At 38.8% G+C, this 18,530-nt stretch overlaps 2 protein-coding genes across 2 annotated transcripts; both read left to right on the top strand.

Annotated features, from left to right (window-relative positions):
• The first annotated feature begins 2,453 nt into the window (after nt 1–2,453).
• On the top strand, nt 2,454–2,801 carry LOC104247824 (uncharacterized). The gene has a single exon (XM_009803951.1). The coding sequence runs from the start codon at nt 2,454–2,456 to the stop codon at nt 2,799–2,801; it is 348 nt and encodes a 115-aa protein (XP_009802253.1).
• An 11,018-nt stretch (nt 2,802–13,819) lies between these two features.
• On the top strand, nt 13,820–15,907 carry LOC138886236 (uncharacterized). The gene is made up of 6 exons (XM_070167296.1): nt 13,820–14,004; nt 14,083–14,659; nt 14,968–15,058; nt 15,146–15,265; nt 15,391–15,676; nt 15,736–15,907. Exons 1-6 carry the CDS (start codon nt 13,820–13,822, stop codon nt 15,905–15,907), a joined length of 1,431 nt encoding a protein of 476 aa, XP_070023397.1.
• The last annotated feature ends 2,623 nt before the right edge of the window (nt 15,908–18,530 follow it).

The raw sequence follows: 18,530 nt of genomic DNA, 5'->3' as shown, positions 1-18,530 counted from the left end.
GGTAATGTAGTTAAGCATTATGTCAAACTTCCTTGCATTCGGAGTAGTTTACTGGAATTGTTTTGGAAGCAACCTTAATTATGTGAATTATTCCTAATTTCAAATCAGAATATAGCATTATTTCTTTGAACCTATATTGAGCAACTTATTACCTTCACTGATTTCATGTACCAAAGAAGAAAAGTATAAGAAATTATATAAAACTTACCTTTAAGTAGGCCTCCATCACTTGTATCAGCGTCAATCATAGCTTGGTCTAATAGAAAATCTCAAGTTAACTTTGTAAGATTTTAAAAGTCGAACAAAACTCCTTTGGAAAGAATTCTTTTTGAAGTGGTAAGATAGTTATTTGAATGGTTGCGTCTCCCGTAGCTTTAATTATGGCACAACCAGCCAAGATAATTGAGATGGAAAATTAACTGTAAGCAAATGCGGATCCAGAATTTAATGGTACGTTTATAGGTTTCTACAGTGATCTAATTGTTATTCCGCCTCTTATGGTCCATGTTCTACCATAGAATGAAGAAGAACAAATCAGCGTCTAGAAACTTTATTTATTTATTTGCTAAAATATTACGAGTTGTTTTGATTGGGATATTTTAAAACCTAGATGAAGTTAATTTGTGTTTTAATGGGTAGGCCGCGAAGATTTGACTTTATTTTTAACAACCGTGATGTTTGAGCCAACGTTATATAAACTCGTAATTCTGGCCACCAAAACTTAAACATATGAAATTTCTTTTTTTGGACTCCGCTGCACCCTTGGGTGCTATCGAGCTAACTACATATCTTAACTGCAAGGGAACAGTTATGAAACTGAAATCGTCAAAGTATACAAAGCTAATGGATATTGATTAGGTGAGTTCATGGTGTTACAATTAAGTTTATCGGGTTTTGTTGTTGGTTGGACATTGAAGGTGCGTTTGCTATGGCTAAAAGGTGTTTAATTGTTGTTGCGATGGCTTGGTTATTATCGAGGTTTCTGATAATATTGGCAATGAACGCTCCATACTTTTGCTATGAACCCCTCCACGAGAGAATCAATACTACTTCCTGATCCAAAATTTCCTCTGGATGGATTTTCTCGTTTTGGATTGTGTTATGACTCAGCTAGTGGTGACTATAATATCCTTAAAATTCACAATGACATAGATGATCCCAAATTGCCTGGTGAGGTTCTCTTGCTAAAAGGTGGTTCCTGGAGAAAAATTGATAAACATCCTCGTGGCATTGGCAATTGATAAGTTATGCTTCCTTTGTTTTGATGATTTGACAAACTTCATGAGAGAACCAGATAAGGAACCTGATACAATTAGTTCTCTTGCGTTCAGAGTAACTAGTCAGATGTCTGGTTCAATTCTCAACGAAATCAGATAAGATAACAGTAGAGGGAACAAATATGGATCAGTTCCCCTAGTCATCACATAGTCAACTCTACAGCTTTAAACATTCTCAAGACCTTAAGATCACAAGGTTCCAGGTTGGGATCCAGTTTGGGATATGACTCAATTCTTCAGAATCGAAGGAACAGCTGAGGGAATAGGTCCCTACCAGTTCCCGAGGTGACTGTACGAAGTCAACTCTCTAGATGGAAAGTGCTGCCTGCACACGCTACAGTGCATGAACAGTGCAACAGTCACCTTTCTGCAGAAGACTTTATACCTACCTTACTTACATCATTTTGTGTGAGATCACATATGTATTATTAACATCAAGTAAGGTAAAACAATCTCTCCAACACTTGAAAATAAAAAAGACAATATTCTCTCAAGTGCTAGTCACAACCTCTCTCAAGAACAAAGCTGTTGCAACCTTAAGTACCAGATCCAAAGATTGAAGATATCTTAAGTCCTTAGGTTTGTTGAGTCTTTATTATTTGTTCTTCATTTGTAACTCCTACCCAGCTTACTTAGAAGCATTTCTGTAGGAGATCTTTTGTAAAATCATAAACTCCGTGTTTGTGTCTTAACTAGAGTTAGTTAAGTTGTGAAGTCTTTGTAATAGATGTATTACAAAGTGTCTTGTAATAGGTGTGTTACAAGTTAGTAAGAGATACCAAAGTCTTTGTAATAGAGATATTATAAAGTGGCTTGTAATAGGTGTGTTACAAGTTAGTGAGGGATTAGAGTTTAATTCCTAGATTGTAATAGGTTGTAATCTGAAGTTTGCTCGGTTTAGTGGAGTTGAAATCCTACTAAGGTACGTCGTGATTTTTAATCCCTTGAGCAAAGAGTTTTTCACGTAAATATCGCATATTCTTTATTTACTGCCGATTTACTGTGGGAACAGATAGAGAACCTGGTTCCCTATACTATTTGATTTTATAGTCTGTTGCTTACTTTGAGAACTGATAGAGAACCTGGTTCTCTATACAGTTTGGTGGACCCTTAAATTATATCAATTGGTATAAGAGCATGTTCTTTCTAAAAGGTTAATACCTAGAAAAGATCTTCATGGCTGCTCCACCAAACCTCGAGGAAGGACAATCAAAATACAGACCACCAAGATTCAACGACCAATACTATGGTTGGTGGAAAACAAGAATGCATGACTTCATAATGGCTGAGGACTCTGAGCTTTGGGATGTGATTTGTGATGATCCCTTTGTCCCTTTGAAGGCTGTTCCAAAAACAAGAAAAGAATACAATGGTGCTGACCGAAAAGCTATTGAGAAGAACTTCAAGGCAAAGAAGATTCTTGTGTGTGGTATTGGACCAGACGAGTATAATCGTATCTCGGCATGTGAATCTGCTAAGAAAATCTCGGAAGATCTTCAAACAGCTCACGAGGGAACTACTTAGGTAAAACAGTCCAAAATAGATATACTTACAACTGAGTATGAACTCTTTAAAATGGAAGAGCGTGAGTCCATTCAAGAGATGCATACCCGTTTCACCTCCATAATCAATGAGCTTCATTCACTTGGTGAAATCATTCCAACCAACAAGCTGGTCCAGAAGATACTCGGTGTTCTACCAGGTTCTTGGGAGAGCAAGGTTAATACTATCACTGAAGCCAAAGACCTGCAAAAGCTGACTATTGACGAGCTTATTGGAAATCTCAAAACATATGAGATGAAGAGAAGGAAGGATCTTGAAAGAAGAGAGCCCAATGAGGAGAGGAACCTAGTTCTTAAAGCTACCCACACTGACTCAAGTAGTGATGAATCTAAAATGACATATCTCACTCGAAGATTTCAAAAGATGATTCATAAAAATGGTGGGATCCCAAAGAAAGGAAGTTCCAGCAGGAATTTTAAAGGAAATGATTGTTTTCATAAGTGTGGAAAGCTTGGACACTTCATTAAAGACTGCCCTCTTCATAAGGAGAATCATTACAAAACCAACACTGATAAGGCAGCTAAAAGGAACATGGTCCCTGACAGGAAATTCAAAAGAAGAGATGTTGCTAACAATATGGTGAAGTAAGATCTGGTTGACTGGGGAGATTCCTCCAGCGAATCTGAAGGTGAGGATGACCAAGGAGATGCATCTATGATAGTTGTTGGCAATGAATCTTCAGAATATGAGTCAATCTTTGCACTCATGGCTAAATTTGATGATGACGAGGATAAGGAGGAAGATAAAGTAAGTTTTCTTGATGTTCAAAGAAATTTAAAAACTTACTCTATGAACAAATTGATGTCCTTAGCAAATGTGTTGATTGATGCCTATCATAACCTCATTAATAAGAAAAATGCTTTAATAGAAGAAATTGGTGACTTAGAACAAGAGAGGGATAATATGGTAATTTCTATTGTAGACTTGAAGGAACAAGTGGAAGAAGTTACTAGAAAAAATAACTTGTTGAAAAACCAAACAAAAAATTGGATGGACAACACTAAGAGTAAAGAAGTGGCTAGTAAGGCTCAACTTGAGCTTGAAAGTGAGCTTAAGAAAGTTAAAACAAGCCTTGTGTTGATCTTTGAAAAGAATAGACAACTTCAGGAGGATTTAAAAAAGGGTTAAAAATAATCTTGATAAGTCACTTAATTGTACCTGGTCATTTGATGTAATAATGTCTATGTACAAGAGTAATGGTGGAAACAAGCAAGGAATTGGGTTCCAAAAGGCTAAAACCTCTTATAATCCCCATAGAAAGTATGTAACTGTGGCTGATAATTGGTTGTGTACTCACTGTGGTCAAACGATTTATTACAAGGACTCCTGTAAAACTAAAATTCAATCTTTTCAGAAAAATAAAGTTTTTGTTGAAAAGAGGCTTGCTGATGAGGAATCTGGTTCCCTAAAAAGAAACTATGTGCTGCTTGCATGGGCAAAAAGAAGTTTGATCCGTCTGTCCTATCATTATAAGGGACCCAAGCTGGCTAGGGTTCCTAAGTCTAATCATTAATTTAGTGTGCAGATTGGAGTGAAAGGTAGCAGTAAAAAAATGGTACATGGATAGTTGCTGCTCTAAGCATAAAATTAGAAGAATGAATGATTTCCTCACTCTAGGCCTTCCAAGATGGGAGTGTGTACTTTGAAAACGACAAGAAGGCTACATTCTTGGTGTTGACAAAATTGACAAAACACTCTCCCGTGCAATTGAAATGTGTACTATGTAAATGGATTGAAATATAGCTTGTTGAGTGTGTCTCAAATATATGATAGGGAAAAATAAAGTGAAGTTCTTGTCTAAATCTTGCACTTTCACCAATCTTAAAACTGGTGAAATGGTATTGATAACCAAGAGATTCAAGAATATCTATGTTGCAGACCTTGATTCACTGAATGGTGGTGATATACCATGCTTAAGTGTCATTGATGATGATGTAGAGTTATGGAACAAACGACTGGGGCATGCATGTTTTTATTTGCTGAACAAGTCGGTTATGGAGGACTTGGTTTGTGGGCGAAGCATTCAACACTTCTTGCTACTTGATTAACAAATGCATGATCAGGTCCCTTCTTGGGAAGTCTCTCTATGAACTGCTCAAATGGGAGAAAACCAACGTTGATTTACCGGGGAGCCTTTGGATGCAAAATATTTTATTCTCAACAATAGTGGCAAATGGTCACATAACAAAGAAGATGAAGATGAAGAATTTACAAATGCTCATGGTGAAGATATAGCTATTGCAAATGGAAAGACGGATTTGATAAGTCAAGTCAAGCAAAGCGATTAAAGAGATGCAGCAGAATCTCCAAAAGGCACAGAGGAACCTGGTCCCTCTATCACCTCGACTAAAGCAGAATATAGGGTTGTTGATGCTGCATTAGGTACTCTTGATACAGAACAAAAGAGTGAAATTTTATTGATGTCAATGATGATTCACATATGGAGGAACCTGGTCCTTCAAATTCTGAAGTTCAAGTATCCAACTAGAAGCAAAAGAGTTCACATCCCTTCAAAATGTAATTACACCCTTAGACTCTGGTATTCAACCTAGTTCTAAGGCAAGGAACATGTTTTCCCTCTCAGCGTTCTTGTCTCAGATCGAGCATAAGAACGTCAAAGAAGTATTGAAAAATTCTAACTGGATAGCTGCTATGCAAGAAGAACTCCATCAGTTGAGAGGAACCAAGTATGACACATGGTCCCTAGGCCTTCAGACAAAACCGTAATTGGAACCTGGCCCAAAAGGCTCTCACTTGAAGGTTGCCAAGGGAATTTTGTGGTATCCTAAGGGAACACAGGACCTGGTCCTCGTTTATTTTTCAGGAGATACTTTTGACTTGGTTGGATATGCTGATGCTGATTATGTTGAATATCTGGTGGATAGAAAGAGCACATCTGGAATGGCAGATTTTCTGGGGTCATGCTTGATCTCATGGGGTAAAAAGTAACAAACTGTGTGGCTCTTTCTATTGCTGAAGCTGGATACGTAGTTACTGCTGCTTGTTGTGCTCAACTACTACAGATCAAGCAATATCTTAAAGACTTAAGTGTATTTACAGCTTGAACATAGTACAACACAAGAGGACAAAGCACATTGATGTGCGACATCACTTTTTGAGGGATAATGTTGAAAAGGTTCTGATTTGTATGAAATTCTGGAAGACGGAGGACTAGGTAGCAGAAATCTTCACCAAGGCGCTGAGCAGTGAACACTTTGAAAGAAATTGTCTGGAGTTGGGGTTGACCAAGCTTAACTAAGGACCCGGTCCCTCGATGATTGGCTATGTTAAAAAGGAAAGGTAAAATGCTAAAAAATATTTTTGGCGGCATCTAACTCAAATCTATATTGTTACTGGTATACATACATGGCATTTTCAGGACAAAACAAGTAAGAGTGACATTGCCTTTCTAGGAGTTTTTGCTCAGATTTTCAATAATCATCAAGGGACTTGGTTCCTATGACTCAGGTTAGTAGTATCTTCAATACTTATATGCCTTTTTAAACTACTGAAGTGTAATGCCATTAATTTATTCCCATCTCTCTCCAAAATTTTGAAGTCCAAGATGTTAAACCTTTTCGGAACTGACCTGTTGCCCCGAAAAATCATTTCCTTCTCTCATACCCAACCAAAACCGATTCTTTTCTTCAAAACTAAATCAACCTTATCTCAAAAAGAATCCTTCTCTCCAAATATACTAGTACTCTGTTACCGTCCAAAATCCTAACTCCATTTGAATCGAAACCCAAGAAGTCTTTGGTAGATTTTGATGGGACTTTAACTGAAATATTCTAGAGAGTGAGGCTGAAATTGTTGCTGGGTTTGTAGAATCCTTGAAGGATGGAGGAATCGGTGAATGTGCTGGAAAATGGAGAACTTAATGACAGACCTGGTTCCTCAAATCCTTCGTAGGATGTTAATTCTGATGATGATCTTTTTCTCTTGGGTTCTGCGCTTAATGAAACTCCAATTCAGTAAAACGGATTGATGAAAAGTAGGCTGATTGATGATGAAGTGGTATGACCTGCTGATGTGGTGATTGTAGAAGAGAGTATGAAGTGGAAAAATCTTCACTTATGAGAAAGAATTCAAACAAAAATGAAGAAAAGAAAGTTGGCTGAGAAAGATGTAGCAGATGATAAGGGTGAACAAATTGAGAAGAAGAAAAGGGAGCAAGGCCGCTCAGGGAAAGAAAAAGTAGTGTGAGTGAGGAACCTGGTTCCTTATAGAAGCAAAAGGTTGAGTTATCGGGTTTGGAGAGTTAGAAAACTATGAAGTCTCAAAAAGTGCTGTTAGGCAGAGTGTTGACTATGATATTACTGAAAAATGGAGGAACTTTTTGACATTGTTGAGTTCCAAAAATAAAATCACCACTTTGTTCCTCCAAGTCCCAATGTTTATGAAGAAGAAGTAAAAAATTCTATGTTGTATGTGATACTCTGATGCTATGTGTGCATGTGATTAAGCTTGTTCTTGATGAGGAGAAGCTTGGGGAGATTCTTGGTAATCTGATTGATGGTTCAGCCTGCTCAGATAGGTAGAGAACTAGGTCCCCATGGACCCTTGGCAGAATAGAATGCTATGTTGAAGGGTGAGAATAAAAGATTGGGGAAACAGGTAGAGGAACTGAGAGAGCATATGATCATTGATCAAAGGAGAGTGAATGAACAACTGGACAAGCTCATCAAGGCCTTAGCCCCTTACTTTTCTTCCTGCCTAGTGATCCATGTCTTTCACTCCTTCCAAATTTCCTCGAATTCCTATCTTCTTTTGATCCCTATATTTGATGACATTTGTACTTTGTTGTTTAAATTGTCATATTCTGTATTGTTGAAACTACTATGCTTTTGTTATAATTACTCTACTATGGGAAATCACTCTATTTTATGCAATAACATTCACTTGTTGTTCTTGTTATTGTTTATGTTGTATTGCCCAAGTAGCATGAGTTAATGTTGCTGAACTTCTTTTTGGTTGTGCTTCTTCTGTTATTCTTTTCAATGATGCCAAAAAGGGGAAGTTACATAAGTGTCAACAGGGGGAGGAACATAATCAAATTGATATGATGTGTTGTGCATGAAAGATAGCTTTACTTCGCAGGGGGAACATTGCTGATAACATTTGATTATTGGTCTGATCCGCAGGGAAACATGTGAGGAATTTGGTTCTCAAGGGGAACATTTACTTTGGGTTTGTCATCATCAAAAAGGAGGAAATTGCTAAGTTATGCTATTTTGTGTTTTGATGATTTGCTAAACAATATCAAGGAACCAGTTGTGACCAGTTCCTTTGGTCTGGTTCTCATAGGGGATATGGCTAATTTGTACGGGGAACAATGTGGAGATCTGGTTCTCAAGGGGAATATCAATTCTAAGTTTGTCATCATCAAGAAAGGGGAAATTGATAAGTTATGCATCCTTTGTTTTGATGATTTGATTTCTGCTGTTATTATGAGTAGCTAAACCCATAAGTAGGGTTGTGACCAAACCCTAGTGTGGATATTTAATGGGTCTTGAATTCTAGGGATTAATTGTTTATGGGTTAGTGGTATTTAGCCTGATTCATGCTTTAATTGTAGAATTGATGGTTGCAAACACTGATTCATGCCTTTATGACTTAGACTCTTCTTGATAAAGAGGGACTAAGTCTAGGAAGATTAGGCTAACAAAAAATTGGGGTGCATTCAAGAGATTGATAGCCATAATTAAAGGGTTAAACCTAGAGATAGTAATACCCGACTTGAGCCAATATCATTTGCTATGCATGAACACCCGTTTGGACTTGAAAAAGCCAAATTGGGCAAAGTCACTCAAACTACAGAGAGGTATAGAGTGAGAACTTATGTGTGATGGTTATATCACGACCCCAATTATAACAAGCTTGCCCTGAATTCTCGATACCTATTAGATATCCACTTATGTGGAAGTCACTACCCTAGTCCCTTCTAATCTTTGAAAACAACCAACAAAAATGTTGTACTTAGCTTTACCTATTGCATGCTATAGAATAGAAGTAGAAGTAGAAAACAAACCAACCATTTGTGGAAGTACAATTAAGGGAAAAACCCATATCTCTACTTGGATATAAACCTAACTCCAAACTAATTAACTCCCTGTGGATTCGATCCCAACCTTTGTTTGGTAAAACTGCATCGACCATCCTTGCTACTCTGTAGTAGTGTAGGTGTGGACCAGATCAATTTTTGGCGCTGTTGCTGGGGAGTTAAATGGTTTTATCTATATCTTCGAGTATTTGTGTGTTTTGTTTTTCTTTCCTTCCATTTTTCTAATTTGTTTGTGAATCGATTAAAGTACAAAATGGCAAATAATGATCCTCTCGGAAATATTCTCCCGGGGGTGGAGGTAGATGATAATGTTGAAGATGAGGTGCCTCTATGATAGGTTACAAGTACTTTGGACATAAGTACTTTACTTTTATGTTTTGATGATCTAACAAACTTACCATCCAGAACTAGATAAGGAACCTGTTTGTAACGACCCGACCGGTCGTTTTGAGCTTTTGCACTTTGATCGCCAATTCTCGGGCATGACTTGCCCTGTGTAAGGTATTATGACTGATATAGATCATTGGTTTTGGTTTTCAAGGAAATCGGAATGAATTTAAAAGAATAGTCTTAGATGAAAGCTTTGAATTTGAAAGGTTGACCAAGAATTGACTTATTTGTATATGAGCTCGGAACGGAATTCTTATGATGTGGTTAGCTTCGTTGGGTGATTTATGACTTAGGAGTATGATCGGAATTGGTTTTGGAGGTCCGGTGTAGAACTAGGATCATTGGCGAAGTTAGTATTTTGGCGATTTCCGGTTGGTAGGTGAAATTTTGATCCTAGGGTTGGAATGGAATTCCGAGAGTTGTTGTAGCTTAGTTATGTCAATTGTGATGTGTGTGCAAAATTTCAGGTCATTCGGACGTGGTTTGGTTGGATTTTTGATCGAAAGCGTATTTCAGAAGTTTTTTTTAGAAAACCTAGGCTTGAATTCAATGTGAATTGATGGATTTGGTGTTGTTTGAGGTGTTTTGATGATTGGAACAAGTTCGAATGAGGTTTTAGGATGTGTTGGTGCTTTTGGTTGAGGTCCCGGGGGCCTCGGGTGAGTTTCAGGTGGTCAATCGGACCATTTTCTAAGTTGAAAAGTTGTAGATTTTGGGAGTCCAGGTGTTGCAGAAAATAACCCTTCGCGTTCGCGAGGGGTATGTCGCGTTTGCGTAGAAGGAATTTGGGAGGCAGGAATTTAAGCCTTCGCATTCGCATTTGAAGGCTCACATTCGTGGAAGGCTAAGAGTGGATGCTTCGCATTCACATGAGTTTGCTCGCGTTCGCGTATAAGGAAATAGGGTCCAAGAGCAATTGTTCTTTGCGTTCGTGTGAGGGAACGCGTTCGCGTAAGTGTAAAGCCTGAAACATCGCATTCGCGGAGGGTGAGTCGCGTTCGCGTAAGGTTAATTTTGGATAATTTAAAAATGTGCTTTGCGTTCGCGAGGCTGAGGTCGCGAATGCGATGAAGAGATATAAGAACTGGGCAGAAAGTTTATAAGACATTTCCTCCGCGATTTTGAGCCATTTTTCCACCATAGTTGATCATTTTGAGAGCTCTTTGAGGGATATTAAAGAGGGATTCAAGGAGAATTGATTGGAGGTAAGTTTTATGAACCAAAAATGTGATTCTATTGTGAAATTAACCTAGAAATTCATGGAATTTAAGCTAAAATTGGAAGAACTAGGGCTTGGGATTTTGAACTTTTGAATTGGGATTTGAGGGACCATTTGAGGTTGGAATTGAGAACTTTTGGTATGTATGAACTCGTGGGGTGATAAGGAATCTAATGATGTGAAAATTTCTGAGTTTCGAGAAGTGGGCCCAAGGCTCGGGTTTTGCTAATTTCGGGATTTTCGATATTTTTCGATTGTTTTCGCTTGGGTTTTGTTCCCTTAGCATATTGTGATGTATTCTTTCTGATTTTGGATAGATTTGACACGCGTGGAGGCCGATTCGAGGGGCAAAGGCATCGCGAGCTAGAGTTGTAGTCGGTTCGAGGTGAGTAATGATTGTAAATGATGTCCTGAGTGTTTGAAACCCTGGATTGCACATCATTGTGCTATATTGAGGTGAGACACACGCTGGATGATGAGCGTGTGGTCTTTTACTACTGGGGATTGTGACTTGGTCCATCCCGATTGATGATTTTACCGCGTATTTGACTGAAATTTATTTGTTATCATCATGATTTGGGCTGATTGCCATATTTGGGCTTCGTGCCAACTATTTGGACACTTTAGGGATTTTTATCACTGTTTCCTCACTGCTTGACTTATTATTTGAACTCAGTCCTGTTGATATCTATTGTTTTACAAACTCAACCACTTTTACTCAGATTTAAAACTTAAATGATATTTCTACATCATGTTTTGGGCTGAGAACTATTGTTTTACTAATGCCCAAGGGGCTTGTGATGATTTTCGGACTGAGTGAGGCCGAGAGCCATATGTGAGGATATGCTGAGTGATATGAGGCCGAGGGCCTGAGATACTTTATATACCACGAGGTGGCTTGAGTGATGTGAGGCCGAGTGCCGAGTGATGATTCCACGAGGTGGTTTGATATAGCGCTTGGGCCGTAAGGAGCCCCTCCGGAGTCTGCACACCCACAGTGAGCGCGGGTACCCGTTATGATCTGAGAGTGAGCCCGATGGGCTGATACTATTCTGAGTAATTGATACTGAGCCCGAGGGGCTGATACTGTACTGAGAGTGAGCCCGAGGGGCTGATACTGTTCTGAGCGATTGATATTGTGCCCGAGGGGCGGATTTCTACTTGATATTTACCTGTTAAAATTTCCTGTTTTACTTGTTTTAAAAGGGATTTCATTTGATTTCTTCACTGATTTACCGCCTTAAGTGATTTTACTGCTTGATATGGAATTGCTTTGTGCCTTTACGTGTTTTCATACTTTCAGCCATTATTTATAATTATTACTCACTGAGTCGGAGTACTCACATTACTCCCTGCACCATGTGTGCAAATTCAGGCATCGTAGAGTCTACTCTTGAGTGCTGATTCTCCTAGTCCATGTAGTGATTCGGAGACTACGAGGTAGCTATTGGCGTTCGCAGCCCCGTGCCTCCCTCATCTTATCATTTTCATGTTTTTAGAACTATTGTATCGGATTTAGTGTTTGGTAGACTTGTATCTGAATTTCTTAGTTGCTCATGACTTGTGACACCCCGGTTTGGGCTGCGTCGGGATGGTTTTTGCTGTTATTATCGTTAAATTCCGCAAGTTATGGATATTATATTATGTTTTATTACCGTTTATGATAATTAATTATTTAAAAGAGGTGTTCCGTTTTGGTCTGGCTAGCCTTGTCTTCACGAGAGGCGCCATCACGTCCGGGTTCGGGAATTGGGTCATGACACTGTTACACATTTACAAGACCTTGAGATTACAAAGTTTCAGGTTGGGATCTAGCGTGGGATATAACTCAACTCTTCAGAGTGGAAGAAACAGCTGAGGGAATAGGTCCCTACCAGTTCCTGAAGAGACTGTATGAAGTCAACTCTCCAGCAAGAAAGTTGCTGCCTGCACATGCTACTGCACAGGAATAGTGCAACAGTCAACTTTCTATGGAAGACTTTTTACCTACCTTGCTTATATCATTGTAAGTGATTTCACACACGTATAAATATAATCAAGGAAGGTAAAACAACTTACTTCATGAGAAAACCAGATAAAGGACCTGAAGCATGCCCGGTACAATCATTCATGTTAATCGACTCAAGATAATCTGGGTAGTGTGCCTTTAGACTCACAAGAACCAGATTAGGGACCTGCTCCCTTGGTGTTCCCCTAGCAGAAGTATAAGTCAACTGTACAACTGGAAAACAACTACAGAAAGTGACTACCTGCAACTGTACACGCGACAGTGCAGTAGACAGTGCATCAGTCACTTCCCATTGAGAAGAGGCATGTACTAACCAAGATTTGACATCACTAATATGATGTCTTTTGTAATATAAACCTGGTGCAAGACACAAGGCATCCCTCTCAAGACTTGCAAAATCAGAAACGAAAATCCTCTCTCAAGTGCTTGCCACAACCTCTCTCAAGAACAAAGCTACTACAACCTCAAAGACCAGATCCAAGATTGAAGATATCTTAAGTCCTTAGGTTTGTTGAGTATTTGTTATTTTGTTTTTCAATTGTAACTCCTATCTTGCTTTCTTAGAAGCTGTGTTTTAGGAAACCCGAAATCACAAACCCTCTAAGTTTGTGTCTTGGCTAGAGTTAGTCGAGTTGTAAAGCCTTTGTATAGAGTTATTACAAAGTGGCTTGTAATAGTGTTATTACAAGTTAGAGTGATTGAAGTCTTTGTAATAGAATTATTATAAAGTGGCTTGCGGTGAGAGTATCACAAATTAGTTAAAGTCTTTGTAACTAGAGAGTCACAAAGTGGCTTATGGTGAGAGTAAAACAAGTTAGTTGAGTTGAATCCTTTGTAATAGAGTCATTACAAAGTGGCTTGTAATAAGTGTTTACAAGTTAGTGAAGTTGAAAGCCTACAAGTGTAGGTCGTGGTTTTTGTCCCCTTGAATTGAGATTTTTCCATGTAAAAATCCTTTGTGTTCTTTATTTACTGCCGAGCTACTGTGGAAACAATTAGAGAACCTGATTCCCTATATTGGTTAGTTTTATATTCTATTGCTTACAGTGGGAGCTGATAGAGAATCTGGTTCTCTATACAGTAGGAACTTATCCTGTGTCTCATTTACATATTGGTTCAGTAGTTAGCACTGTGGGAATTGATATAGGACCAGATCGCTATACAGTTTGGTTCATTAGTATTTTTCGTGGAAACGCATAGAGAACCTGGTTCTCTATACAGCCGGTGGACACTTAGTTTCTAACAATTGGTATCAGAGCGGGTTCTTTCTAAAAGGTTAACACCTAGAAAGGATCTACATGGCTGCTCCACCAAACTTTGAGGAAAGTCAATTAACCAATAGACCACAAGGATTTCAGAAGATAGTTCGTAAAAATGGTGGGATCCCAAAGAAACGAAGTTCCAACAGGAATTTCAAAGGAAATGATTGCTGTCATAAGTGTGGAATGCCTGGACACTTCATCAAAGACTGCCCATTTCTGAAGTAAGAGCATTACAAACACAACTCTGACAAAGTAGTAAAAAGGAACCTGGTTCCTGACAAACTATTCAACCGAAAAAGTGCAGCTAACAATGTTGTGAAGCAAGCTTTTGCTGCATGGGGAGACTTCTCCAGTGAATCGGAAGAGGAACCAGATGTAGGAAGCAGCTCCATGATGGTAGTGCAAAATGGAGCAAAGGAATTTGATTCATTATTTGCAGTGATGGCTCAGCCCGATGAGGATGACAATGATGAGGTAAATTTCAGGGATGTTCAAAGAAATCTGAAGTCCTACTCTTCGAAGAAATTGATGTTATTAGCAAATATTCTAATTGATACATATTATAGTTTTGTTAATGATAATGATGCCCTAATCATAGAGCTAGGATATGCTGAACAATCTAGAGATAATTTGATGGTAGTGGTTGTTGACTTGAAGGAAACCATAGAGAACCTTAGCAAAGAAAAGAATACTCTGGTAGAGAAAATTGCAGCTACTAAGCAAGAAAGGGATGATATGGTAGTTTCCATTGAAGATTTAAGGGAACAAGTAGAAGAAGTAACTAGAGAACATAACTTGTTGAAAAAGCAAACAAAAAATGGATGGACAACACTGAGGGAGAGGAAGTGGCTAAAGAGGCTCAACTTGAGCTTGAGAGTGAGCTTAAAAAAGTTAAAACAAGTCTTGTTGTTGAGCTTGAAAAGAATAGACAATTTCAAGAGGATTTAAAAAGGGTTAAAAATGGTCTTGATAAGTCACTAAAATGGACCCGGTCCTCTGATGTGATAATGTCTATATACAAGAGTAATGGTGGAAACAAGCAAGGCATCGGGTTCCAAAAGGCTAAAACCTCTTATAATCACCATAGAAAGTATGTAACTGTGGCTGATAATAGGTTGTGCACTCACTATGGTCAAACTGGTCATTACAAGAACTCTTGTAAAGTTAAAACTCAGTCTTTGTAGAAAAATAAAGTTTTTGTTAAAAAGAGGCGTACTGATGAGGAATCTGGTTCCCAGAAAAGAAAATATGTACTACCTGTATGGGCAGAAAGAAGTTTGAACCACCCGTTCTATCATTATAAGGGACCCAAACTGACTTGGGTTACTAAGCCTAATTATTGATTTAGTGTGCATGGAACAGTGAAAGGGAGCAGTCAACAGTGGTACATGGATAATGATTGCTCGAAGCTCATGACTGGAAGAACAAATGATTTCCTTTCACTAAAGGCCATGCAAGGAGGGATTGTATCCCTTGAAAATGGTAAGAAGGGATACATTCTGGGAGTTGGAAGGATCGGGAAGTCTCTTTCCCACTCTATTGAAAATGCGTACTTCGTGAATAGGTTGAAGTATAGCTTGGTAGGATTTTTCCAAATCTGTGACAAGGGGATCTTGGCTGTCTGAGTGTTGTTAATGATAATGCTGAGCTATGGCACAGAAGGCTGGGTCATGCAAGTTTCACGTTGCTGAACAGATTAGTCAAGAAGGACCTGGTTCATGGTCTGCTCAAATCAAGCTTCAAGGATCACAGGGTGTGTGATGCATGTGTAAAAAGAAAGCAAGTGAGATCCTTGTTCAGGCCCAAAAAGAAAGTTAGTATCTTAAGGCCACTTGATCTTCTCCATATGGATCTATGTGGACCTATGAGACTGCCAAGTAGAGGAGGAAAGAGGTACATATTTTCGTCATTATGGATGACTACTCCAGATTTACATGGACCTTGTTCCTCAGAACTGAAGATGAGACTCCAGCCGATATAGAGGAACTTGGTTCCTCAATCATAACATCTGAAGTAGAAAACAGAGTTGTAGATGCTGTACATGGAACTCCAGCTGCTAAGAAATTCAAACCAGATCAAAGACAAGAAACCCACTTGCCTTCTCAGCCTTTCTCTCTCAAATAGAGCCTAAGAATATTAAGGAAGCAATGAAAGATGCTGACTGGATTACAGCTATGCAAGAAGAACTCCGTCAACTTGAGAGGAACAGTGTGTGGAACCTGGTTCCATGACCTGGTGACAGAACTGTTATAGGATCCAGGCTCCCCGTGCTTGGTGTGAAAGATCTATGTTGATGACATCATCTTTGGAGCAACAGTTGACTCTCAATGTGAAGAATTTGCATAACTCATGGGAAGTGAGTTAGAAATGAGTACCATGGGGGAACTAAATCTCTTCTTAGATTTACAAGTGAAGCAAACTCCCAAGGGGACATAAGATAACAAAAGTACATCAAGAAGCTGCTGAAGAGATTTGACATGGAGATATCAAAAATCATTGACACTCCCATTGCCACAGCTACTTGTCTAGGATGGATGAACCTGGTTCCCCTATAAATCAGACCATGTATAGAGGTATCATAGGGTCACTTCTGTAGCAGACCAGATATTGTTTTTAGTGTGGGTTTGTGTGCCGGATTTCAATCCAATTCAAAGAAATCTCATCTGAAAGCTGTCAAGAGAATCCTAAGATATCTCAAAGGGATGCAGGACCTGGTTCTCTACTATCCCTCGGGAGATAACATTAAATTGGTTGGATATGCTGATGCTGATTATGTTGAATATCTGGTGGATAGAAATAACACATCTGGAACGACACATTTTCTGGGGTCGTGCTTGATCTAATGGGGTACAAGGAAACAAAACTCAGTAGCTCTCTTAATAGTTGAAGCAGAATATGTTGCAGCTACCTCGTGCTGTGCTCATTCACTGTGGATTAAGCAACAATTAGAAGATTTTGGTGTATACATTGATTGTGTACCGCTTCTATGTGACACCACCAATGCTCTCAACATGGCAAAGAACCCGTTTCAACACAAGAGAACCAAACATATTGATGTCAGACACCATTTACTCAGGGACAATGTCGAAAAGATTCTGATTTGTATGAAGTTCTGGAAGACGAAGGATTAGGTAGAAGACATCTTCACTAAGGTGCTGAGCAGGGAACATTTTCAAAGAAATCGTCTGGAGTTGGGGTTGATCAAGCTCAACTAAGGACTTGGTCCCTCGATGATTGGCTATGTTAAGAAGGAATAATACAATGCTAAAAAGTATTTTTCGGCGACATATAACTCAAATCTATACTTTTACAGGTATACACATATGTAATACTTAGGACAAAAACAAGTAAGAGTGACATTTCACTTCTAGGAGTCTTTGCTCAAAATTTTAAAAACTGTCACGGAACCTGGTTCCTGTGACTCAGGTTAGTAGTCTCTTCAATACTTATATGCCTTTTTAAGATGCTAAAGTGTCATGTCATTATTTTGTTTCTGCCTTTCTCCTACCTCTCCTCCTAACTTTTGAAGTCCAAAATGTTAAAACCTTTTCTGAACTAACCCGTTGCCCCCAAAAGTCACTTCTCTATCTTACACCCAAATAAAATTGATTCCTTTCTTCCAAACCAAAATCAACCTTGTCTCAAAATAATCATTCTTTCCCATTACGCCAGAAGTGAACCCAACTCTCTCACTTTCCAAAAAACCTAACTCCATCAGGATCAAAACCCCAAGAATGTTTTGGTAGATTTTGATGGAAGTTTAACTGAAGGGGAACATGGCAGATCTAATATTCTAGAGCGTGAGGCTGAAGTTGTTGCTGGATTTGTGGAAGCCTTGAAGGATGGAGAAATTGGTAAATGTGAGGACTGAATGAGGGACCTGATCCCTCAAGTCCTTCTCATGAAGTCAATTTTAATGATGATATTTTTCTCCTTGAGTTCTATGTATAAATGAACTTTTGATCTAGTAAAAAGGATTGATGAAAAATAGGCTAATTGATGATGAAGTGGTGTGACTTGCTGATATGATTGTGGCAGAGAGAATGAAATGAAATCTTTACATGTGAGAAAGAATTAAGAAAATGGGGGGTTGTCTGAGAAAGATACAACAGATGATAAGGGTAAACAGATTGAGAAGAAGAGGGAGACATGGCTGCTCAGGGACAGAAAGGGTAGTGTAAGTGAGGAACCTGGTTCCTTACAGAAGCAAAAGGTCAAGCCAGTAGGTTTGGAGGGAGAAGTCTTTGAAGTCTCAAAAAGTGCTGTAAGGCAGAGTGTTGACTTTGATATTGTTGAAAAAATAGAGGAACTTCTTGACATTGTTGAGTTCCAAAAATAGAATCACCTCTTTGTTCCTCCAAGTCCCAATGTTTCTGAAGAAGAAGTATGCTATATGTGCATGGGATTGAGTCTGTTATTGATGAGACAAAGCTTGGGGAGATTCTTGGTGATCTAATTGATGGCTCAATCTACTCAGATAAGTTGAGAACCTGGTCCTCGAGGACCCTTGGCAGAATAGAATGCTAAGTTGAAGGGTGAGAAATGAAAGATTGAGGAAACAGGTGGAGGAACTGAGAGAGAAGATGATCATTGATAAAAGGAAATTAAATGAACAAATGGACAAGATCATCAAGGCCTTAGCCTCTTACTTTTCCTCATGTCCAGTGATCCATGTCTTTCACTCCTTCCAAATTCCCTTGCATTCTTATCTTCTTTTGATCCCTATATTTGATGACACTGGTACTTT

The sequence above is a fragment of the Nicotiana sylvestris genome, chromosome 2 (genome assembly GCF_000393655.2).
Source record: "Nicotiana sylvestris chromosome 2, ASM39365v2, whole genome shotgun sequence".
In the NCBI taxonomy this organism is placed as follows: domain Eukaryota; kingdom Viridiplantae; phylum Streptophyta; class Magnoliopsida; order Solanales; family Solanaceae; genus Nicotiana; species Nicotiana sylvestris.
Note: the sequence above shows the minus strand (reverse complement) of the source record. Positions and strands in the feature narration are given on the sequence as shown.